At 43.0% G+C, this 25,383-nt stretch overlaps 1 protein-coding gene across 1 annotated transcript in view; it reads left to right on the forward strand.

Moving 5' to 3' along the window:
• Nucleotides 1–25,383, forward strand: part of LOC108802105 (protein Jade-2-like) — a 90,217-nt gene that overhangs the window by 40,543 nt on the left and 24,291 nt on the right. Inside the window, exon 3 of the mRNA XM_018573992.1 lies at nt 4,249–4,737. Within this exon, the coding sequence (XP_018429494.1) occupies nt 4,249–4,737 (489 nt within the window). The remainder of the gene's footprint in view (nt 1–4,248; nt 4,738–25,383) is intronic.

Consider the following 25,383-nt stretch of genomic DNA (forward strand, 5'->3'; position numbering starts at 1 on the left):
CCTCCCTCCCAAGCCCCCAGCACACATAATAAACTTTACCCCCTCCCTCCTTTCCTTCCCAGCCCCCTCACCTGCTTGCATCCTTGCAGGGAAGAGGCACATCATCGTTCCCTGGTTATCTAGTGGTGAGTAGTAAGGTCTAGTGCAGACCTTAATAATGATTCATCATTCGGCTGGAGCTCAGAACTGACAGAGCTTTGGCCGGAGCTGACAGGAGCAGCTCTGCGGTCTGCATCCGACAATACGACATAAATGCAGACCGTGTAGCTGCTACCGCAAGTAAGGCATGCGGTCCGTGCTACGGGCCACATAGTACCAGCTCACGGGCCGGAGTTGGCCAGCGGGTCGGTACTTTGAGACCCCTGCTCTAAGGGTATTGAATCAAAATTAAAGGAGGTCCAGTGAGTAAAATTTTCTTCAAGCAGAGGTCTGATTCTCATGTCCCCTAATACCCCCTTATAGTACTGTCCCCATAAGAGCCCCTCCTTACATTAGTCTTTGTAATTTATGGTTCCCCATCAGAGTGCAACTTAAATAGTGTATGCCATCACAGCACCCCTTTACATTATTGTTTGCCGTCAGAGCACCCCCTTACATTAGTGTTTGCCTTCAGAACGTCCCCTTACATTAGTTTTCTCCATCAGAGTGCCCCTTTACGTTAGTGTTCCCCAACAGAGTGCCCCTTGCATTAGTGTTCCCCAACAGAGTGCCCCTTTCTTTCATTATTAATGTAAGGGGTCACTCTGCTGGGTTCTGCTAATGTAAGGGGGCACTCTGATGAGGACAATTAATAATTAGTTTTCCTTATCAGAGTTCCCCCTTACACTGACTGTCCCCATCAGACTGCCCCTTCCTTTCGCAATTGGTGTAAGAGGGCACTCTGACCCATCGAAGTGCACCCTTCATTGGTTGTGCCCTTTTGAGTGCCCCTTTACATTGGGGGTTCCCATTTGTCCATTATGCTTTGTAACATAAGGACACAGGCAAATACGATTCCCTGCTGCAAATTGGATAAAATAAGGTGTCCACAGATCTTCTAAAATGCTAATAATCAAATCATAGAAAAATCAGCCCTTGTGTTGAATTCTCTGATCTTTTAGGGCAGTCTGAACATTTTCTGATTTTGTTTTTTGTGTGGTTTTAAAGGGTGTGGTGTACAACGTGATTTCCTTTCATTTCCCATTCTTAGCTGATGTAATTCTAACCTAACCAAATTTTTATGTGGCATTCACATTTTTACATGTGTGCTTTTATTTTGTTATTGTATTAAATGTAGAGGTTTATAGATTACTATTAGAGTCAGGGTACATGTTCTACTACAATGACTGCCTGACTGCTTAACAACAATTAAAGGAGAACTATGGGGTAAGTGTTTTCCCCCATAGTTCTCCTAAGGGTCACGGGAGGACATATACTAGCGTCCTCCGATGACCCAAAGCTCAGTATATCATGAGTACATTCCTGTCGAGATCCACCCAACTGCGTGAGGCAGAGCCAGCTATACCTGTCCCCTCCCCCGTCCGTTCCACCAGTCCTGTTGGAGGATCGGAGCGTGGAGGGGGGGAATCCCTGCAGGGAGTCGTGAGTGACAGTCACGGCTCCCTGCAGGAAAATGATCGAGAAGTGAGGAAAAAATTGCATGTTTTATGTTATGTCTAAAGCTGAATGGTGTGCAGACCAGTTATCCTCTGAGGCCCCATTCACACTAAGCGACATACCTTTTGGAGCAGATCCGCGCGGCCGGGATAGCACGACTTTTGGGGCGATGTTCCAGTGACGATCCAGCGACAGTAGCGCGACCTTCACCGGCAGGCTGCATTAAAAAAAATGGGAAAATTGCGCAAAATCCGCAGAAAAAATGGTCCTGTAGAAGCGACTTGCGACCGGGACGGGCGACATGGAGCTGTACATGAAGACAGCTCCATTGAAAATCATTGGCCGGCAACTTCTCGCGATATCGTGCAGCAAAAATGCGCGATATCGCGGCGGAAATCGCGCAGCAATCCTGTGAATGGGGCCTAAACTGAATACTGTGGCACCATCCACCAGTTGTTCCAGCACTCATTGAATCCTGGAGTTTATTGGTATGGTGTGCGAATGAGATATCACTAAGGTCTAAGGCAGGGGCGCCCACAATTTTTCGTCTGGAGATCTACTTTTCAAATGACAAGCTCAATGAGATCTACCAACGACAAAACACCTGCATTCAGGGGCGGGAGGGGGCGTGGCGGTGCATCGAAGTCAATAGCACCGCAGCCAGGCCCCTCGCCCACAGTGCGATCGCCTGCACACGGAACACAGGCACATTAGTGTCTGCGTTCAGGTCCAGTGCAATCCGCAAAAATGCTGCAAGCACTATTTTGTGCAGATCACACTGGACCGGAATGCAGGCACTAATGTGCCTGCGTTCTGAGTGCGGGCGATCGAACTGTGGGCGGGGGACATGGCTGCGGTGCAACCCCACGCTCCCTCCCGCCTCTGAACGCAGGGAGTCGAGCGGCTTGCATTCCAGTGCTATGTAGAGGTGCCGGCGTCCTATCCTCCCGCGATGCTCGTGTTGCTGAGGTTGCACACGGGGAGAGGTGTCTCGCCCCTTTCCATCTGCAGCGTCTGACACATTCAGCCAGGATCCGCACACGCACCGCCGGAGCATAGCCGTAGCCAGCTCCTTTTGTGACATGTCAAGAAAGAAAAGGTGCCCTGCCCCCAGGATTTTTTATTTTATTTTTTACTATTTTTTATTTTACTTATTTAATAAAAAAAAAACATAATTTTAATTGTTTTTTTTTTACTGTTGGGGGGCTTCAGGGAAATATTAGGGGTCTAAACAGCCCCCTGATATTTCCCTTGTAAAATAGAAAAATAAATTAAGGACAAAAAGTCATCAATCTCTTTTTCTGTTGCCTCTGTTCTAAATGAATGGAAAGCACAGAGGCTTCCCATTCATTCAGAAAATATTTACTATCACCAGTTTCTGGATGGGGAGGAGCCTCTGTACAGAGTGCTTTTCCCCATTGAGAAACTCATGAATGAACAGGAAGTGATGTAAATCACATCCTGTTCATTCATAACTGGGGACACATAGTACTATGTGTCCCCAGTTATTTACAAACACTGGAGTGATCAGCTGATCGCTGATCAGCTGATCATCCTGCACAGAGGATTGGTACATATCGCTGATATGTACTGATCCTCTGCCGCTCTGCCACGCACAGAGGGGGCTGTAACTTCTCCTCGGGATCCCCCCCTGCTCTCCCGGGCAGAGGCAGCGGGAGATCCAAGGAGAAGTGAAGGAAGCACTTCAGCCGCGGGGGGGTACGAAGCCGCTGTAACAGCAGCATGTGTGGTGATGAGAGAGGGAGCCGCCGGCTGTCAGATACAGGCCGAGCGGCTCTCTCTCTCCTCACCGCTTGGCGTGCTGCTGTGATAGCGGCTCCCTCCTCCACCCCCCGAGCCACCAACTGCAGCTTCACTTTTTCTTGGATCACCGCTGCATACAGATGGGGGAGAGCAGCGGGGATCCAGAGAAGACAGGACATCGCGATCTACCAGTGATTGCTACGCGATCATTGGTAGATCGCGATTCACCTAATGGGCACCCCTGGTCTAAGGCAATACCTATCCCTCCTCCCTGATATCCTTGTTCTGGGAAATATGCTGTTGTCATTATAATATATATGAGCCATTGGAGAGTCATCTAACATGTGTGAGATATATATGAATTCTGTGAAATTACAGTTTTTTTCTTTTCCTCCTCCCTAAAGTACACTTTGGAAACTGATTATAACCAGACTATGTGACAATATAAAACAGGGGACACGATTTATGAGGATTTGTATTCATTACCATGTTTTTTTAAGTGTGTGTTTTCTTTTTCTATGACCATTATATGTTTTTGTAATAAATTATAATGTTTGTGCATTAGATCATGTACAGTAGCCACATTTAATTTGTAGAGAATTCATAGGTATATGGTTGTACGATTGTTGAGTCCCACAAACTGGTTGTTTTGGGATTATTAGATGTAATGATGCAAGATGGTACTGAATGTAACATGAATGTATCCTTATATGTTTGTGTGTAGAAGACTTAATGACATACAGTCTAATTGTTCCTTGTGTAGTGGTCTTAAAGCCTATACTATTTGTTTATTTTTTTTTCCCCTTAGGTAGAATATTAGCTTAGCTAATGGCTCAACGTTTTACGCTATTTTGTCCTACTGATATTGTGTTTGTGTTTTATTTGTAGTGCTCTATGCCATCCTGTGTCACTGCTTTCCATGTTACTTGCGCCTTTGACCACAACTTGGAAATGCACACTACCTTGGTGGAAAACGATGAGGTAAAATTTAAATCCTTCTGTCTTGGGCACAGCAGTGGAGCCACCAAACCAGAGGATCAATGCAGCCAAAGACCTTCATCATCTGTCTCCCAAGCAGATACTGACCAAACCAAGCAGGACCTAGAAAAGGTAATGTTGAGGAAACAAAAGCTACTGCAGCTGGAGGAGGATTTCTATGAACTTGTTAAGCCAGGCGAGGTGGCGGAGAATCTTAATATGAACAAGAACACAATTGACTTTATTTATCAGTACTGGAAACTGAAGAGGAAGGCAAACCTTAACAAACCTCTCGTAACTCCCAAAACAGATGAAGTGGATGATTTAGCTCAGCAAGAGCAAGATATATTATACCGAAGGCTAAAACTCTTCACACACTTAAGGCAGGATTTGGAAAGGGTAAGTTTGTAACATAATTAATTCATTTTACAAAAAGAGTGTAAATGGATACATCTCCTCAGAGCCTATTAACCCCCTGGGATCAATGAAGCTTTAAACTTTAGGTGTTTTTTGGGAGTTTTTTTTTAATGTTTTGGTAAAAGGAAAGGAAATAACAGGGTATGATAGTGGAAGGAAAATGAGACATAGGAGAATTACAATTATTTATATAGCGCCAACATATCATTTAGACAAGACAGGTAAGAAACACTGACAAGCATTATTGACATACAGAAAAAGTAGGTGAGGAGGACCCTGCCCAAACAAGCTTACAGTCTAAGAGGAAGGAGACCAAAGGCACAGAGTTGGGGAAGGGGAGACTACAGATGTATATTAAATAAAATGGGAGGGGATTTGGGAGTACTGTGAAATGGGAGCAGAAGGGAAGGTTGCATAGGGTGAGAAATCAAGAGGAGTGCTTATATGCTTCTCTAAAGAAGTGCATTTTGAGGGATTTTTAGGGATTTTTAAGCCCTGTAAGGATGGAGAGAGCCTGATGTGGTGTGTGAGAATTCCATAAGGTGGGGGCATTCTTAGTGAGGTCCTGTAAGTGAGAGTTGGGTGTGCTGGTGAGTGAGAAGGATAGTTTTAGGTCATTAGTGGAATGGAGGAACCGGTTTGGAGTATATCTTCTAATTAGGGATGAAATGTAAGCCGGTGCACGGTTATGCAGAGCTTTGTAGGTATGGCTGAGAAGTTTGAAGTGTATCCTAAAAGAAACAGGAAGCCAGTGCAGAGATTGACAGAGGGGTGACGTGTGAAAGTAGCAGGAGGTAAGGTAGATAAGTCTTACTGAAGCATTCTTCATGGATTGAAGGGGGGCAATCTGGGCACATTTCAGGCCAATGAGAAGAAGGTTGCAGTAGTCAAGTTTGGAAATGAGTGGTTCATGGATGGGCATTTTGGTGGCATCCTCCAGTGAGAAAAGGTCGAATTCCAGAGATGTTTTTCATGTGAAAACAGCACAATTTAGTGGTAGAGTGAATGTGGAGGGGTAAAGGAGAGGTCAGAGTCAAAAAAGCACACCAAGGCAGCGTGCCTGTGGAGTAGAGGAAATGGTAGCTCCATCAGCCTGAAGAGAGATGGGCATGGGGTAAGCTTAGAGGAAGGAAACATGAGGAGTTCGGTCTTAGAGAGGTTCAGTTTGAGGAAGCGGCAGTCATCCATTTTGAAACAGCGGATAGGCAATCAGTTAGTTACATGAGCCAACAGATCCGGTGAGGAGAGGTAGATCTAAGTATCATCAGCATAGAGGTGGTTATGAAAGCCGTATGATCAGATAAGGCTACCAAGAGAGGCAGTGTAGAGAGGCATAAAAGAGGACCCAGTACAGAACCTTGTACAGAGAGACAGTACAGAGGGGGAGGTGGAGCCAGAGAAGTTAATGCTGAAGGAATGGTCAGATAGATAGTAGAGAACCAGGCGAGAACAGTGTCATTGATGCCAAGGTTGCAGAGGTTGAGTAGGAGCAGCGGGTGGTCAACAGTGTTAAAAGTAGCAGAAAGGTCAAAAAGAATAAGAAGTGAATAATGTCCTTTAGATTTGGCTGTCTCTAGGTCGTTAGTCACTTTGGTCAAGGCAGTCTCTGTGGAGTGTTGGGGGCGAAAACCAGATTGTAGAGTGAGGGAGTTGGAGTTCAGGTAGTCTGTGAGTCGGGTATATACCAGTCTTTCAAGGAGTTTGGAGGCAAAAGGAAGAAGTGAGATGGGGCAATAGCTAGATAAAGCTTCAGAGTCAATAGATTCTTTTTTTTTTAGCATGGGTGTGATGTAGGCATGTTTGAAGGAAGAGGGAAAGATGCCAAACTTGGGAGAAGGCACTGAGTGAAGAGGAAGAGGTTGGGTAAGGGAGGGAGTAAGAGACGCAATTTCATGTCAGATATTGTTAATCTTCTCTGTGAAAAATTATGCTAAACTTGTGGCAGAGAAGTGGTAAAAAAAGAAACAAAGGGTAAAGAAAAGGAGGCACAGGCCTTATCTAGATAAATGGTGTTATAATAATACATAAGAAATATATACTTTGATTTTGGGATGTTTAGTTGATGTATTTTTGAATTGAGGGGTTCCTTTTTGTTGTGCTACATTTGGTGTTATTTTGGATGTAAAGCTGGATGGGAAATGACTGGTCTCTGTTTTGTGTAACTCCCTGACGGGATTCATTAGTAGGGTCCGTCTTGCATGAAAGGGACATTTAACAGCCGGAACAAATAATCATGGGCACACAACATCCCAACAATCACACTCGTCAAGTTGACAAATATTGTGAAAATGCAGCCGTACAGAGCTCCTCCGCTGTCTCGTCAAAATCTCCTGCTGGCATGTCATCAGAAGTAACGTAATTGGAGATTTAAACGAGATGGCCATTTCGACAGAACACCGGCTGTGTTCCATTTACAGGAAATGGAAAGAGGAGCCACTTACGGAAACCAGCCATTCCCACCATGCAGACTCTAGGAATTGTATTATTTAAAAGGGAACGGGAATTCAGGTAGGAATGTTTGAAACGCTATCCATGTGAACTCTGATAAAGTTCGATATGGACGAAACTCGTTAGCAAGATGACATGGCAGCTGCTACCCGAGTGGGTTCTGCATGTCTATGTACGCCTAACGCCACACTGGAGAAATTTGCCCTGGAGAGCCGGTAGGAGTGAATATTCCTTGCCCTGGAGGTTTTACCCGCATTGAAGGGTGATAACTATATAACTCTGGCAACTAGATATGGGCATTTAAGGGTAAGACGTGCACACACAGTACCTGATGATTATTTATTTAGATGATGAACCGGGTGTCATGAAATGTGTGACAAACCCATTTGATGAACTAGCTACAGAGTACAAAAATTGAAAGGCGTTTAGTACTGTTTGCTTTGATTATGTCTTATTTGGATTGACTTGGATGACAGCTCTGTGCAACAGGGTATTGTACAGTCCTGGCCAAAAGTTTTGAGAATGGCACAAATATTGAATTTCACAACATCTGCTGCTTCAGTTTGTATGATGGCAATCTGCATATACTCCAGAATGTTATGAAGAGTGATCAGATCAATTGCAATCAATTTCAAAGTCCCTCTTTGCCATGAAAATGAACCTAATCACCCGAAAAATGTTTTGAGCCCTGCCACAAAAGGACCGGCTGACATGTCAGTGATTCTCTCATTAACACAGGTGTCAGTGTTGAGGACAAGGCTGGAGACCACTCTGTCATGCTGATTGAGTTAAGTTGGCCATACACTTTACAACCATCGCAAGACTTTTGTCTTGCGATGGTTGTAAGCTAATTAAAAGCTTGTACGATCTGCGCATCTTGGACAGGCAGATCGTACTTGCGATCATCGCAAGCCCGCCCCGCTGAGGGGAGGGCTTCCGATGACTGCAATGCTAAGCGGGCAGTGTGCGCTTGCGCACACCGGCCCGTGCAGCATTTGTCTTAAGAGCACGCCACAAACCTGCCGAAAATCTTACGACTTTCGGCTGGTTTTCCAACATGCTCGTTAGACAAAAGACGTGCGACCATACAGTAGAAACGGTCGCACGCCTTCCATACACAAAAAAAGTCCAGCAAACTCCAGGACCATCTCCTAAAGTTAATTCAGGTGTGTGATCGGGGCACCACCAGTGCAGAGCTTGCTCAGGAATGGCAGCCGGCAGGTGTGAGTGCATCTGCACGCACAGTGAGGCAGAGAATTTTGGAGGATGGCCTGGTGTCGAGAAGGGCAGCAAAGGAGCCACTTCTCTCCAGGAAAAACATCAGGGACAGACCGATATTCTGCAAAAGGTAAAGGGATTGGACTACTGGGGTAAAGTCATTTTCTCTGATGAATCCCCTTTCCGATTGTTTGCAGCATCCGGAAAATACCTTGTCCGGAGAAGAAAAGGTAAGCGCTACCATCAGTCCTGTGTCATGCCAACAGTAAAGCATCCTGAGACCATTTATGTGTGGGGTTGCTTCTCAGCCAAGCGAGTGGGCTCACAATTTTGCCTCAGAACACAGTCATGAATAAAGAATGGTACAAAAACATCCTCCAAGAGCAACTTCTCCCAACCATTCAAGAACAGTTTGGTGATGAACACTGCCTTTTTCAGCATGATGGAGCACCTTGCCATAAGTGAACTAAGTGGCTTGGGGAACAAAACATAAACATTTTGGGTCCATGGCCAGGAAACTCCCCAGACCTTAATCCCATTGAGAACTCGTGGTCAATCCTCAAGAGGCGGGTAAACAAAAAAACCCCACAAATTCTGACAAACTCCAAGCATTGATTATGCAAGAATGGGCTGCCATCAGTCAGAATGTGTCCCAAAAGTTGATTGACAGCATGCCAGGACAAATTGCAGAGGTCTTGAATAAGAAGGGGCAACACTACAAATATTGACTCTTTGCACAAACTTAATGTAATTGTCAATACAAGCCTTTGACATTTATGAAATGCTTGTAATTATACTTCAGTATACTATAGTAGCATCTGACAAGAAGATCTTAAAACACTGAAAATTAAACGTTTGGCCTGGACTGTATATAGTAATACCCCAGGATGCATGGCTGTAGACGTTTGAGTGATACATCTGTTATATGCCTCATGTTATCGTTGGGGGTCCCAAGGACAGCAATCCTCAGTGACTTTACCAAATATTATTTTCAGAAAAAGTAGAAATTTACTTTTTTCGTGCTCATATTTTGGATATATAAATTTTACTGTTGCTGTCTCCGATGATGCTCGAAGGACAAGTGATATGGGTGGAATTTTAGTCACCGCCATTTATTCTCCAAGTATTTTGAATTTGGAACGGACACACATTGCCTGAACTACCACTAATACAGCATACTTACATATGTGGCATGGTATGAGTGAACGAGGGGCCACGTCTGCAATATTATCAGGCATCATTAGAAAGGGGTTGCGACAAGGACTTTTATGGTCACTGTGTTTGAAAAGCATTTGTTTTACCCATCGGGTAGATTTTAGATGATGCATGCATGAGTTTTAGGGTTTGGGTTACTTTGTTTGGGATATTGTTCCATTATTGGGGATTTGTGATTTATAAGTGTTTGAATATTTCATTAAAAAACTTTTTGAAATATACATTTCGTTAATAAGACCCACTGATGTTTGATGAGTGGGCACTGCTTTGAATTTTATCTATATATTGTGTATATAGGGGTGTAGTGTCCTCCTTCTTGTGGTTATTCCAGAAAAACGTTTTTGTATATCTATATATTGTGGTAACAGACACAGTGGGCTTAAGAATGGGATTGTTTGAAATAATTGGATTTGTAAGGTTGCTTTGATCTTATCAGATCTTTTCCATCAGTTCCCCCATGTGTGATGATTAGGTCTGTAACATTACATTCAAGGAAGCAGATGATGCAACCAGTTTCAAAACATTACCAATATTTATGATCAGTAATATGTACTAATTTTTTTAATGTGTTAATAAATGTCTGCGATCTTTCCACTATCTCCAAAGAAAGCAATAGTCCCTGCATTGTGCATCCATTCAAATGTGTCAGGACTCAGCAGGAATGCTACAAGCAGCTTCTTCAGTTCTAATCAATGTCAGGAACATACCTCAGCATTCGTAGCCACTAGCCACATGGGTAACTCTGTCACCTTAATCCACCACCATGGAATGTGTCAATGCAGATGTCGCTTGTCTAAGAACACTATGAGAGGTGTAGATGTTGGTGAAACTACCCTGTTTTAATTAATTCAGTGCCAGGTGTTTAATTGTTCAATCACATGGCAGAAGGAGTGATGTATTGTCAAATATCCAGGTTTGTTATGTTAAAATCATTTTATATGTAGGAGAAAGATGATATTGAAGTGAAAATGTTTCCTTTAGGTGTAGGAAGACTTCTGAGTTCTGACCTGCAGTCAAGTGACTCGAACTAGTATCTGTACTAGATTGCATGGCACTATGGGATTTAAATATGTAATTAGAACAGGGTTTTACAAACTTTCATACTTCCCATATGCATATCCTCTTGGACAGTAAACATCTGCCTTGACACATTTCATGCTGACTGGATTAAGGTGACTGAGTTATCCGTTGGCTATAAATGCTGGAGTATGTTCCTGACACTTATTAGAACTGAAGAGGCTGGATAAGCAGCGAAACATCCTTAATAGGATGCACCGATACCAGTATTTTGGTACCGAATACGAGTACCGATAATTATTTTTTGGTACTCGCCGATACCAATTACCGAGTAACGGAAGTCGAATTCAGGAAGCCAGGTGGCGTGGAATGACTCGCTACCTGGCTTCTTGATTAGCTGGAAGCTGGGCAGCGTGTAAAGACTCGTCACCCGGCTTCCCGATTAACAAGAAAGTCTGTCCCTTCTTACCTTGGTAAGTCCAGCCTGTCACCCCCGGGGCCTCTCCAGCCAGAATTCGGCCTTCCTCCGGTACCCAGCCGGAGCCGTCTGGCCGCCAATCAGGAAGTCGGGGCGCCGTGTATTGATGCAAACCCTGCTTTCTGATTGGCCGGGAGGCCGGCTCCATGCTCCCTCGTCATCACATGACAAGGGAGCATGAAGCCAGATTCCAGGCCAATCAGAATGCCGGGCGCTGCGTCATTACACGGCGCCCGGCTTCCTGATTGGCCGGGAAGTCAGCTCCATGTTCTCTCATCACAAGTGACGAGAGAGCATGGATCCGCTTTCCGGCCAATCAGGAAACCGGGCAGCGTCTAATGACACGCTGCCCGGCTTCTTGATGCAGGAAGTACTCGTGCTAGGCATCGGGGCATTTGGGCAAGTACGAGTACTCGCCCAAATACTCGGTATCGGCACCGATATCAATAATAGTATCGGTATCGGTGCATCCCTAATCCTTAACATTGCAGAACAAGTCCAGCTGAATGTTACTAAATACTAATAGTATATAATGACCGAGATATATAAGAGCCTTTACAGACATGTCACAAGATTGCTCTTTGCACAATGTTTTTTTCAATACTGTTCCACAACAATGAAATAATATACCCTTGTAAACTGTTGCCTACATTGTGAAGCCAGATGATAGTGATACTATAATTTAAGCAGAGAACATATTTAGCACACTTTGTAGAAGAATACGTTTTACAAAGAGAACACTTAAGATTGTACATACTGATTTTTAAACATTGCAGAATCCCCCCGCATTGCAAGATGAGACACACTTTGCACAGCCTGCATATTTTTCCCATGAGTTTCATGTCCCTCATTATTTGTTTAAACAAAACCATTTTGGGATTATGTTTTTATTACTACAGCATCTGTTAGACTTGCCTGAAGCTGTGCTTGGATCTGAAAAGTGTTACTTTCTCTAGTTTGCTGTCAAATATTTTTTTTCACATTTACCGCTGATTCATCCTTTATACCTTCTTCAGAGATTTGGCCCTAGGTGATAGTGATGTTGGACAGTAAAGACAGATTTATAATTTTCTGCCTCTAGAATGTGTGATCCAGTCAGTAGAATACACAGTGTATACTTAATGATTCATTCTCTTTTATAATGGTTTGTAGTTAAAGGAGAACTATGGGGTCAGGGCTTTTCCCCATAGCTCTCCTTAGGGTAACGGGAGGACACAAACTAGCGTCCTCCCGTCACTCTAAGCTCAGTATACTGCGAGCTGCAGCTCGCGGTACACTGAGACGCCGCACCTGGAGCGGATCCTGACAGCGATGTCGAGATCCGCCCAGCTGCGTGAGTGACAGCTGGCGCTGCCTATCTAGAGGCAGAGCCAGCTGTCACTCACGCAGCTGGGCGGATCTCGACATCGCTGTCAGGATCCGCTCCGGGTGCGGCGTCTCAGTGTACCGCGAGCTGCAGCTCGCAGTATACTGAGCTTAGAGGGACGGGAGGACGCTAGTTTGTGTCCTCCCGTTACCCTAAGGAGAACTATGGGGTCAGTGTTTTTCCCCATAGTTCTCCTTTAAGATATAGTAAACAATGGAAAACTCCAGACTAGGGAAGTTAGTAGATTGTATAAGCAATCTCACAAACACTAGTTTACTACTGCACATAATGCCTTATGTGTATTTTCTTGCTATCTCCTGATGCAAATTAACATACAGACCTTCTGGCATAGGGCTGCAACATGTGCTAAAAATTTGTACATAATTGAGGACATGGTACGTTGACTATATCCTCAATTATGAATGAATGGGAAGTGATCTACATCACCTCCTGTTCATTCATGATTGTGGTTATAGTAAACATACTCTGTTCTCCTGTTCTAAATGAACAGGAACACTCAGAGGATTCCTGTTCATTTATAACAGGGGCTGCAGAAAAAGAGATTGAGGACTCAATAGATTGTGTCCCCAATCAATTTTTTTTATTTTAAAAGAGAAATATCAGGGGTCTGTTTAGACCCCTAATATTTCCCCGAAGCCCCTAAAAGTAAAGTAAAAAATTAAAATATTTAATAAAAAATTTATAAATAAAAATAAATATAAAAAAATGTAAAAGTTTATAAAAAACAAATAAAAACTAAATATTTTAAAAAATTAGAAAAAGTTAAAATAAAAACATTTTCGGTTCGGCCTGACTTTTTTTATTTCGGTTTCATTTCAGTTTTGAAATTTGCATTTCGGTGCACCTCTAATATGTTTGGTAATAAAGGATTTTTTTTCTTTATTTTTGATTAGGTGAATAAAAAATGTAAAAGCAAAACTCCATAAAAAATTATCCTATTAAAAGACTAATAGGGTTATTCACAAAGCAGCCGAAGGCTGCCGAGTGAATAACCCAGCCGAAGTAAACAGAGCCGAACGAGGTTCGGCTATTCACTCCGGCTCAGTACGGCTGATTTTAGTCGTACTTCGGATCTGTGTGGCTGTCTTTGGCCAGGCGAACATGCTCTGCATGTTTGGGTGAGCCAAAGTGCAGAGGGACTTCAACTCTTCGAGCTCCCTTGCTGCCGTTCGCCCCTATTCTCATAGGGGCCGAACGGCAGTGAGTGAATAGCTCGGTGGTACCGAGCAGAGTAGAAAATATGTGAAAAGAGTGATGACATTTTTTATTTTATTTACATTAGTTCTTGTTATTGAAGGTGAGTTGTGTATACATAGCAAAAATATACATAGTATAAACAACACAAAGGTGTGGAAAACATGTAACCAGTCAGAATTAACATTCAGGATACAGTATGATGTGCAGTGGAGAATATCTCAGTACAATTTTTTTCATTTATAGGGAGGTTAGAAAGGATGGGAAGGGAAGGGGGATGAAAAAGGAAGGAAGAGAGGAGTATTGGAGTATTGGGTATTGACCAAATAAATCTGGTCGGTAATGTTAGGGGGAGTCAGTTGTAACTATCTACGAGTAATCAACAATTTAGCTGCATAGAGAATATGTACAACAATATTGTGAGTATCATTTGGGAAATTATCAATGTTGATGTGTAGGAGGGCAAGTTCTAGACATGGAGAGAGAGGTGATGTTTATGTTCAGCGAAAACAATTATGTATGGAAAGATACCACAGGACTTTTTTGGCATGCCCCTTTTGAAAAAGTCCTTGGACGAAACGTGTCAAAGGAGGAGTGTGTGTCCGTCTCTCACGTTGGATTCATCCATCTGTTTCAAGCTGTGATTTTTACATCCTTCTTGTAAGTGCATTTTTATTCTAATAAATTGTTTTATCTTACGTAATGCACCATGATGGTCTGTTTTTTCCCTTATTCCCTTCGGAACATGCCTGAGTAATCTACAGGGAGAAATTATATTTAACCAGTCTTGAGCAGAGAGTCAGTCGGCAGAGGAAGTGTGATCTGTGTGTTGGTGTGCTGTGGTATCTTGCCATACATCATTGTTTTCGCTGACACCTAGGGAAGAGGTTTACTTGTAGCAGAGCGTGGAGTTCCCAGTGGAAATATTGAGGCCTAGAAGGTGGGATTTCGCGTTGTTTACCTTGTAGTAGGAGACTTTTCCATATTGGTCTAGGAGTTGTTGTACAGCAGGAAGGGATGATAGTGGGCGAGAGAGAATAAGGACTGCATTACTTTGACCAATTTAGTTGCGCTGGAAAAACCATGTGAAAACACCAGCTGCAACAATGTGTATAACCGTGATCAATGTGAGCAATTATGTTGCGCTTGGTAGTGAGCAATGTTCTTACTGTTCCACCTTTTTCAGAGCAGCTTGGGGTATAACTATTCACATTTATTCACATTTATTCTTACTTTATTAATTTAATTAATTTAATTTATTACTAAATTTTATTTTTCCAGAAGCGCAGATTTATTTGTTTACAATGTTCTTACTGTGTCATCTTGCTATTTATATTCAAGTGAAAAATAAAATTAATAAGGACTGCATTGTCAGCAAATAGGCCTATTTTGTTGGTTGTGGCCACTCTAGTTCCATGAATGTGGGGATGTGAACGGATAAGAGTCGTGAGTGGTTCCATTGCTAGAACAAATATGATGGGTGAAAGGGGGCAACCTTGGCAAGTGTCGTTGGTGATTAGAAGTTCATTGGAGAGGAGACCTGAGGTAAGTACTTTTGCATTAGGTGTGGAGTATAAAGCCAAGATAACGTTCAATATGGGGCCTACAAACCCAAACTTCCGTAATACAGCTTTCAGGAAGTCCCAATTTATTCTGTCTTTTTCGGCATCCAGTGAGAGAAAGAGGGAGGGAATCTTGTTGAGTTCCACTTGTTTTAAAATATTCAATAAGCGTCTAGTGCCGTCCGGGGACTGACGTCCATGGACAAAGCCCACTTGGTTGGAGGTTTATCAGTAAAGGGAGGATGTGTAGAAGTCTATTAGATAGTATCTTCGCGTAGATTTTGACCTCGGTGTTCAGTAACAATATCGGTCTGTGATTACTAGGGGAGGAGGGATCTTTGCCTGGTTTAGGAATGGTTACTATAATGCGTTGAAGCATTTCTTTCGGAAAGGTACCTAAGGACAGGGGTGTGGGGCCAACACATGTTTGACATTTTTATAGTATTCAGTAGGATAACCATCAGGTCCCAGCAGAGATTTATGTGAAGGGAGAGAATCAATGGTTAGGTTTATTTCTTGAGTCGCAAACAGGAGCGGATCGTAAGATGTGGAAGGTTGATAGAACTAATAAATGCGTTAATGTGTGTGGCAGTGGGTTGGTGAGTAGTGGGGTCATCCCGTAGGTTATACAGAGACTGGTAGTATTGTCTAGAAATATCAGTCATCTGATGAGGAGGGGGGTGGGTGGTTTTGGTCCCTTTGGGAGGATCAATGAGGTGAGAAAGCCTGGAGTTATGCGAACATGCTTTCAGCCTCTTAGAAAAGAACCCGCTTTGTTGTCAAGGGCATATGAATCAGCTTTAATGCATTACTCATATTTATGGAGGAGGAGTAATCTTAGCTTCTGTTGCAATTCCAAGAAGGTAGTGGATAAGACATGGGAAGGGGATTGTTTATTTAGCTCTTCAGTGTTAGCAATGGAAAGCAGTAGTTGTGCAATTTGGGAAGAGTGTTGTTTTTTTTTAATAGGAACTCAGTTTGATCATAACACCTCTGATATATGCTTCATGAGCATTCCATAGTGTGTACCGATCAGTGTCGGGAAGATCATTGAGATGGAAAAACTGTTTTTGAGCGTCTGAAATCTGTTGGGAGACTTACAGACGGGATATGAGGGAGGTATTAAGTCTCCAAACAAAAGTGGGGCTCGGGTGGAGATGGTCCTCGACACTGATCGTTATGGGAGCATGATCAGACCAAGAGATAGTTTCAATAGTGGAGGAGATCAACGTTTGAAGTGATATCTGTTAAAAACATATATATTCTCGAATAAGAGTGATGAGCATGGGAGAAAAAGGTGTAGTCCCTTTCGCTACCATGTTGACATCTCCATATGTCGAGCAGGCCATAGCTGTGGAAAAGTTTACCAAGTGAGCTATGAGAGTGGCTATTCATTGTGGTTGAGTCCATCAGAGGATCAGTGACTGCATTGAAGTCCCCTCCAACAAGTAAAACACCTTGATGATGTTTCGCAGTGAGGCGAAGGATTTTACGCAGTATAGATTAACAATAATACAAAGCATGTTATTTATGGTACACACAGGAATTATATATCTAACCAAGGGGTCTGAGATGCAGGTAGACAGTTGGAAGGAGACAGCAGAGTAGACCACAATGAGGACTCCAGCTTTCTTCTTGGTTGAGGAAGACAGGAATATATGCAGGAAATCTCTAAAGCGAAGCTGAGGTGGTTTGGACATAGAAAAATGGGTTTCTTGGACCAGGAGAACAGAGAACAGCAGTCTTGAGCAACTTTGCCTCTCGGAGGAGGGTGGAACATTTGTAAGGACTATTCAGCCCTTTAGCCTTATTATAGGTTATTTGAAAAGACATGGTTCAAACCCTGTCAAACTTGAATACTGTCATGGTTCAACGCATGACAGAGGTTACATATCAGGTTGAAAAAAGATACAAGTCCATACAGTTCAACCTACAGAGATATGAAAAAAAACCTAAACAGAACGCTATGCCCACAATTACCCACTGTTGATCCAGAGGAAGACAAAAAAACTCCAATAAAGCATGGTTCAATTTGCTCCAACAACTGTATCCACAATCATGAAAGAATAGGAAGTGATGTAGACCATTCATTCATAATTGGGGACACAGTAAACATACTATGTTACATAGTTACATAGTTAGTCAGGTTGAAAAAAGACACATCGAGTTCAACCTATAGAGAAAAAAAAAAGAAGAAAAGCCTACACAGAACGCTATGCCCCCAATCACCCACTGTTGATCCAGAGCAAGGCAAAAAAAAACCCTATAAAGCATAGTTCAATTTGCTCCAACAGGGGAAAAAAATTCCTTTCTGATCCCATAAGGCAATCGAATATTCCCTGGATCAGCAATCTCTGATGCTTGATATACCTATAAGAACTCAATATCCAGTAATATTCTGTGTATTTAGGAATACATGCAGATTTTTTTAAAACAATTAACTAAGCTAGCTAGAACTAGCTCTTGCGGGAGTCTTTTCCAAATTCTCACAGCTCTCACTGTGAAGAATCCTTTCTGTATGCAAAGGTTCAACCTCTTTTCCTCCAGATGCAAAGAGTGCCCCTTGTCTTTTGCAGTGACCTTAAAGTGAATAATTTGGCACCAAGCTCACTATATGGACCATTTATGTATTTATACATGGTGATCATGTCCCCCCTTCATCGCCTCTTCTCCAGAGAGAAATTAAGGTCAGTTAATCTTTCCTCATAGCTGAGCTCCTCCATGCCTCTTATGAGTTTAGTCGCCCTACGCTACACTTTCTCCAGTTCCACAACATTCTTTTTGTGAACTGGTGCCCAAAACTGAACTGCATATTCCAGATGAGGTCTTACTAATGCTTTGTACAGGTGTTGGAGAAATCCAAATGGTAAGGAGGTTGGAGCTGCCATCCGAGCCCATACAGAAGGTTAGGGAAGAGGACCTGTAATGGAACTCGTTGTCATCAGGGCTCAGGTCCAGTCCGCTGAGGCTGATTGCGGGGTAGAGGAAGCTTGAGGCGGATGAGCAGGAGACGTCATTCTTGTAGTAAGCGGAATCCCGAGTCAGTTGAGGCGACTGAGAACGATTTGCCACAATGATTAATCAGTAGTTTCGTCGGGAATCCCCACTCATAGAGAATATTGTGTTGCCGCTCAGCTTGCGACAGTTTTGAATGGTAGCTTGGAAGAGATCTGCAAACAGGGATAGCCCGTGGACGACATGGTGGGTTTAGATCTAATAGCAGTCATCACAGCTTCTTCAGCTTCTTTAGTGTGAAAGTGTATGCGAGTCAGGACGTCACGTGGGGCAGAGTCTTGCAGTGATGGGGATTTAGTGATTCTGTGGACTCTGTCAGTAGAAAAATCACAGTCCTAGGCCTGAGGAACAAGTTCCTTGAGGAGGCCTGTAACAAATTGATATAGTTGTTGAGAGGAGATAGTTTCTGGAATCCCTATCAATTTGATATTATTCCTGCAGGAGCAGTCTTCCAGATCAACAAGTTTTGTTTCGATCCATTGGATTTCCTCATCATGTGCAGAGTGACAGAGGAAAGTTCCCCCATCCTGGTTTCAATATGGGAGACTCTGTGTTGCACATGGTGAATGGAGACAGATAGTTTGTCCAGCATAGAGGACACATCCAGGTGTAATTAGTCCCTCAGTGATAGTAACATAGACTTTAGATCACTGGAAGAGACAGGCTGCGAGAAGGCAGGATATTGCTCCAGGTCTATAGGGGAGCTGGGATGATAGGACTGTTCAGGCTCCATCGTGGGGTGGGACTGATCACTTGGTCCCCTGAGGCATTTACATTTTGTAGGGCTGCCGGTGAAAGGGGAGTCAGGTGGAGAGGACTCGCCCAGATCCTGTTGTGGAGCAGAGTGCTCGTCTAGTGGCAGCTTGCGAGCTGATTTGCTCTTGCTCTGTGGGCAGCCGTTATGCTGAGAGGGACCATGATGTGACTAAGCAGGAGCAATGGCGCCATCTTGTGTTCCCGCCGGAGGTACTGCGGGGAAGAAAGCCGCGAGTTTCTTCGTGGAATGGCGGTTTTCCCTCTCTTAGGCATGGCAGCAGATGACCGGAATAGCGCTGCAGCGGGTGAGTGTTCGTCAGGGTCCTGATTAGCTGTCAAAGGCGTCGCTTAGCAGGCTGGAGTGTCAGAGCTCCGTTATTGAGCGGCCATCTTAGTCGCCGAACGGTCACTCCCCACTAAAAAATGATTTTTAAAATGATCAAAAGTAGGAAAATTTAAAAATAAATAAAGATATTTAAAAAAAGAAAAATAAATAAAATAATAAAAACGAAAAACAATTGGGCGGAGCTAGCAGCTCCACCCAACTGTTTCATATTGGCCGGCACCTGCTAGACTCTTCTAGCAGGTCCCGGGCCAATGAATAACAACTGGACGGAGCCGGTCGTGACATCACGGACGGCTCCGCCCAGTTGTTATTGTTTAATGACATCAGCGTCCCCAGGTCATTTGGGGACGCTGATTATTATTATTATACAGGATTTATATAGCTCCAACAATTTGCTCAGCGCTTTACAAAATAGTGGAGACAGTACATTTACAATGCAATTTACAGTACAATACAGTTTCAGAACAATAGGGTTGGGAGGGCCCTGCTCGTGAGAGCTTACAATCTAGTAGTGATCTGTCATTACAACTGGACGGAGCGAACCGTGGGATCACAGCTGGCTCCGCCCAGCTGTCATCTGCGGGGCGAACGGCCGCCCTCGGGCAAGCCATTCTCCCCGCTTCGGCTGTCGCTCCCGAGCCGAAGCATATGCCTTCGGTTCAGCTGAGCAGCAGCAGGTTGCAGCAGGTACAGCAGCAGGTTGCAGCAGGTACAGCAGCCCTTCAGTTCGACTGAACCAAAGGTCTCCGACGGCCGAAGAGAGTTGAAGGATCAGCCGAATCTACGGCTGGATCCTTCGGCTCTTCAGTGAATAACCCCCTAAATCAATAAGTAGCCTTTGTTGCAATACACATCTTTAACCACTTCAAGACCAGGTGTTTAGACCCCCTTCCAGGCCATTTTTCAGTGTTCATGCACGTATGCGCCCCCGGCGCATGTTTGCGTGTATGTATGGGTGGGGACTTAAATTTTTTTAAATTTTTTTTAATTCTTTTTTATTTGTTACTTTACATTTTTGGGGGGGACTTACATTTTTTTTTCCTTTTTTTTTTTACTAAACTTTATTGCTATCACATGCGAGGCTAATAAAAACCCGCTATGTGATAGCAAAATATGTGACAGGTCCTCTTTATGGAGACATCTGGGGTCTCCAAGACCCCTAATGTCACCTAGGACCCCCCAAAATAAGCTGATGAAGCACAGATCTGCTCCATCAGCTTCTTTGCAGCTTCTGAAGCTGAAAGAACCCGGAGGTGTTGGCGTGATATCACGGCGGCTCGGCCGGGTTCTCAGTGTGTAATGACAGTTCAGCATCTCCTGGTTACCTAGTAACTGCTCTCCTGCAGTTCTCCTCACCGCTCAGCCATCCTGAAACTTGTGCTTCTCCCCGCCAGCCGACGCTTGCTCCTCCGCCCCCCGCTGGAAATTTTTTTATCCCCGCTGCCACAGCCCCTACAAGCGGGGGACAGTAGCGGGGATCCATTGAGTCACAGATCCCTGCCTGGAGCGACAGTAAAAATATTTTACTGTCACCAGTTTATGAATGGGGTAGCCTCTGTAGTGAGTGCTAGTCCCCATTCATAAATGTATGAATGACCAGGAAGTGATGTAAATCAGACGATCGCTCCGGTGTTTGCTCTGCACAGGAGGATCGATAGATATCAATGATATTTATCGATCCCCCGCTCAGCCATGCTACAGAGCCGCTGTCATCCAAAAACTGACAGGATGACAGCGGCTCCGATCACTATGCCGCTCGGCCATCCTGAATTGCGGCCAGTCGCCGCTCGCTCCCCCGCCCCCACATGCCAGAAAGTCTCCTGAGTAATGGGAGGCACTGACAGAGTGGGCAGAATCCACATGTAACTTTTGAACTAACCGGAACCAACTGAAAATCTTCAGATCAAGAATATGGCGCGCGCGCACACACACACACACACGGAACCGATTGGAATACAACCCCTGAAATGTATCTGCCTTCAGAACAGAGACTATGGCCCCCTGAGACAGGCGCTGATTTAGGGCAGCAAAAAGATCAGTTTGTCTTCGAGGAGATCTTGGAAAGTTTGACAGCAGAAAGCAAGAGGGAGGAAGAAATTAGCAAAATTTCAGTTTGTATCCCTTGGTTATGACACTCTGGACCCAGGCATTAGGAATGTCCCAGACCAAGGAGGCAAAAATAGTGTACAGGTTTCCATCTGTTCCTATACTTGAACAGCATACTTATATTACTTACTGTGGTATGCACCTTGAACATTAAATCTTTATTAACCCATTGACTGCTATTTATCCATAAGATGTATTGAAATTTCTCTAAAAGTTTATATGGATCATTAATTATGTTATACACAGGTGCTGGAAATGTTTTCTCTTGGTCCTTTTCCCCCCCAACATTCTCTATATTTGTTTTGCTGGGCACCACTAATAAAATTAAATATAACTCTTGTGATTGGACATTCCTATCTTGTGACTGGACATTCCTATATAGTGTACTTTGTCTCATATACTGCTATTTACTGTCTGTATTTTGTACCTAAACACTTCTAATGATACACATTTTTAAAAGGATCCAAAGCAAGAACAATTTCATTTAGGTGTTGCTTTTGGCCTGGTTTAGGTGTCGTTGCTGTCATTTGGCAGAAAACTGGAGTTTCTGCATAATCAAATACGGCACTCGTATCACATTTTAAAAGGTGTGCTCTAATTATTCTTTTTGTGTCAGAAACTTAAATTCTCAGTTGTTCCTAATATTACTTAGTACTGTTTTATTTTTCAAATCTGCATACATGTGTCAAGAAAAAATCAAATCAATGTCCTAAATTGTTCTCACTACTTTCCATACAATTTACTCTGCAATGATTTATATCACGTTAATAATACACATTAGGGTATATATACAGTATACAGGTCCATGCTTCCTTTTGTGCTTTAAAATACAGTCCTCAGATTTTTTGAGTACTTTCAGCCTCATTAAAAATAAATTTTAAAAAATAAATAATACTGCAGCTAAGTAGTTTGACTGTCAGATAATGTTGCAAATATAAGGTTTATTCTCTGATATGAAAAATGAGTTGAAGAAACAAGGGCATTTCAAACTACTTATTTAGTTTAATGCCAATATGTGTTATTTAAGATTTCCTCCCAGTAGTTGATCTTCAAATCAGGTTTAGGGCAGCATTTATTCGCCCCAGTTAGCAGACTCCATGAACAACTGGGCTGAAAAGATCACGCTGGCACATAGTCTAAACCCTAACACTTAACCTAAACAATAAAACCCCTAACCTGGATCCTAGCGCTTAACGTTAAAACCTATCCCAATGTGGACCCAGCTTTTCCTGAAATATTAACCCTAACCCTTAAAATTATAATGTTGCCTACACCCTAAAATTGTACACCACAAGCCTCACCTCCTAACTCTTGGCCCTTATCTGACACTTACATAGTTACATAGTATTTGAGGTTGAATAAAGACACATGTCCATCAAGTCCAACCTATTGCGTGCGTGCGTGCGTGCGTGCGTGCGTGTGTGCGTGTGTGTGTGTATAGATCCCTGAGTCGTCTCGTTATTAGGAGTACTTGTTTGTACCCCTGTATATTGCCGTTTCTCAGGAAATCGTCCAAAAGCCTCTTGAACGATTCCACACTATTAGCCGAAATCACTGCTTGTGGCAACGAGTTCCAGACCCTAACGGCTCGAACTGAGAAGAACCCCCTTCGCCCCTTGTGTAACTCAATGACTCATTCTAAATTACCCCTGCTGAAGGATACCTTCCCTATTAGTTGCTTGAAGTGTCAGAAACCTAACTGTTCTCCATTAAAATCCACCAGCGCTGAGATCTCATCAACACTGATCCACATACAGCATATTAACATTGTAATGACGTATGGCAATATTGTCCTAGAGAAATGGTGGGTTGGGGAGAATTGAAGTTATGCCAAAGTATTTTGACTTACTTGATGTACTTTACTGTATCTTTCCTTAAAGTGTATCTAAATAAAAAAACAAGTATGTTGTATTTTTCAGCTCACCAGTCCAACCACTAGAGGTATGCTGGTATTCTTTTTCCCCCCTTCTTTTAACCTGGTAATCCTTAAAATAGTATACTTCCTTTCCCTGGTTGGCTATACTCACTACTCCAGTATCTATGGAGCAAACTATGGTTGTCACCCAGGCTGGACTTTAAACATGTGTGCCTCTGTTTATTTACATTACATGGGGGATGGAGAGCTTGTAGTTTAAAGACAGCAGATAAAATTGGTTTTGCTTTTAGTTTAGTTCACAGGAATTTAAAAAGAACACTGCATTTCTGGCAAAGTCAGCAGGTATTTTGTGTGCTTGCTAAAAATGTTCATATACTGAAAAATGAAGACTAATGCAGCCACCTCATCTAAGGACTGGTAAGCTGCAACATATTACATTTTTCTTGGGTTTAGTTACCCTAAACTGCAGAGATAAAGATGTTACTATAGTTTTCGAAAAGAAACTTGCAGTTTTTCAGAATATGCATAGGATCAAAGCCTGTAAATAATAAATTCAATTAAACTCTGCCTATGTATCATTACATACCAATTAGAGGTACACCGAAATTAACATTTCAAAACCAAAATGAAAAATAATGTCAGTCCACAACTGAAAATGTTTTTTTTTTCTAACTTACTAACTTTTTCAAATATTTTTTTACATTTTTTATTTATTTTTTTATATTTTGTTTTTAATTATTTATTTTTATTAAATATTTTTATTTTTTTCTTTACTGTTGGGGGCTTCAGGGAAATATTAGGGGTCTAAACAGACCCCTGATATTTCCCTTTTAAAATAGAAAAAGAGATTGAGAACACAGATCTCTTTTTTTGCAGCCCCTGTTATAAATGAACAGGAAGCCTCTATACTGAGTGTTCCGGTTCATTCATAACTTGTGGAGATAGTATGTTTACTGTATCCACAATCATGAAAGAATAGGAAGTGATGTAGACCATTCATTCATAATTGGGGACACAGTAAACATACTATGTTACATAGTTACATAGTTAGTCAGGTTGAAAAAAGACACATCGAGTTCAACCTATAGAGAAAAAAAAAAGAAGAAAAGCCTACACAGAACGCTATGCCCCCAATCACCCACTGTTGATCCAGAGCAAGGCAAAAAAAAAACCCTATAAAGCATAGTTCAATTTGCTCCAACAGGGGAAAAAAATTCCTTCCTGATCCCATAGGGCAATCGGATATTCCCTGGATCAACAATCTCTGATGCCTAATATACCTATAATAACTCAATATCCAGTAATATTCTGTGCATTTAGGAATACATGCAGATATTTTTTTAAACAATTAACCGAGCTAGCTAGAACTAGCTCCTGGGGAGTCTATTCCACATTTTCACAGCTCTAACGGTGAAGAATCCTTTCCGTATGCAAAGGTTAAACCTCTTTTCCTCCAGACGCAAAGAGTGTTCCCTTGTCCTTTGCAATGCCCTTAACGTGAATAATTTGGCACCAAGCTCTTTATATTGACCATTTATGTATACATGGTGATCATGTCCCCCCTTAGTCGCCTCTTCTCCAATTATTGTCCTCAATTATTTACATACACTCAGTGATCATTGATCGCTGAGTGCTTGTACCCGCTCTCCATCCTGACTCGCTATCACAGGAGGCTGAGCGAGCGGTGTGGGGAGGAGAGCTCTATCTCCTCTGACAGCTGGCTCCTCCCCCACACTGCCGACCTGGCCTTCTTTAACGGCTGGGTCCGCCCACACCGTCGCTCTCCCGATCTGTCACAGGAGGCTGAGCGGCTCAGAGCGCTCTCCTCCCCCGCACCGCTCGGCCTCCTGACAGTTTCTCTCCTCCCTGCTAGGACACAGAGCAGCGCCCAGCGGGGAGGAGAGAAAGGAGGGATGCACCGCTATTTCGACCGAAAAATGGCCGAATTTTTAGTGCATGCCTAACACCAATACTATTCTGATTAAAGGCACATGTTGGGACCTTTTTTTT

The sequence above is a fragment of the Nanorana parkeri genome, unplaced genomic scaffold, assembly GCF_000935625.1.
Source record: "Nanorana parkeri isolate BGI_ZX_2015 unplaced genomic scaffold, ASM93562v1 scaffold2662, whole genome shotgun sequence".
Taxonomy (NCBI): Eukaryota; Metazoa; Chordata; class Amphibia; order Anura; family Dicroglossidae; genus Nanorana; species Nanorana parkeri.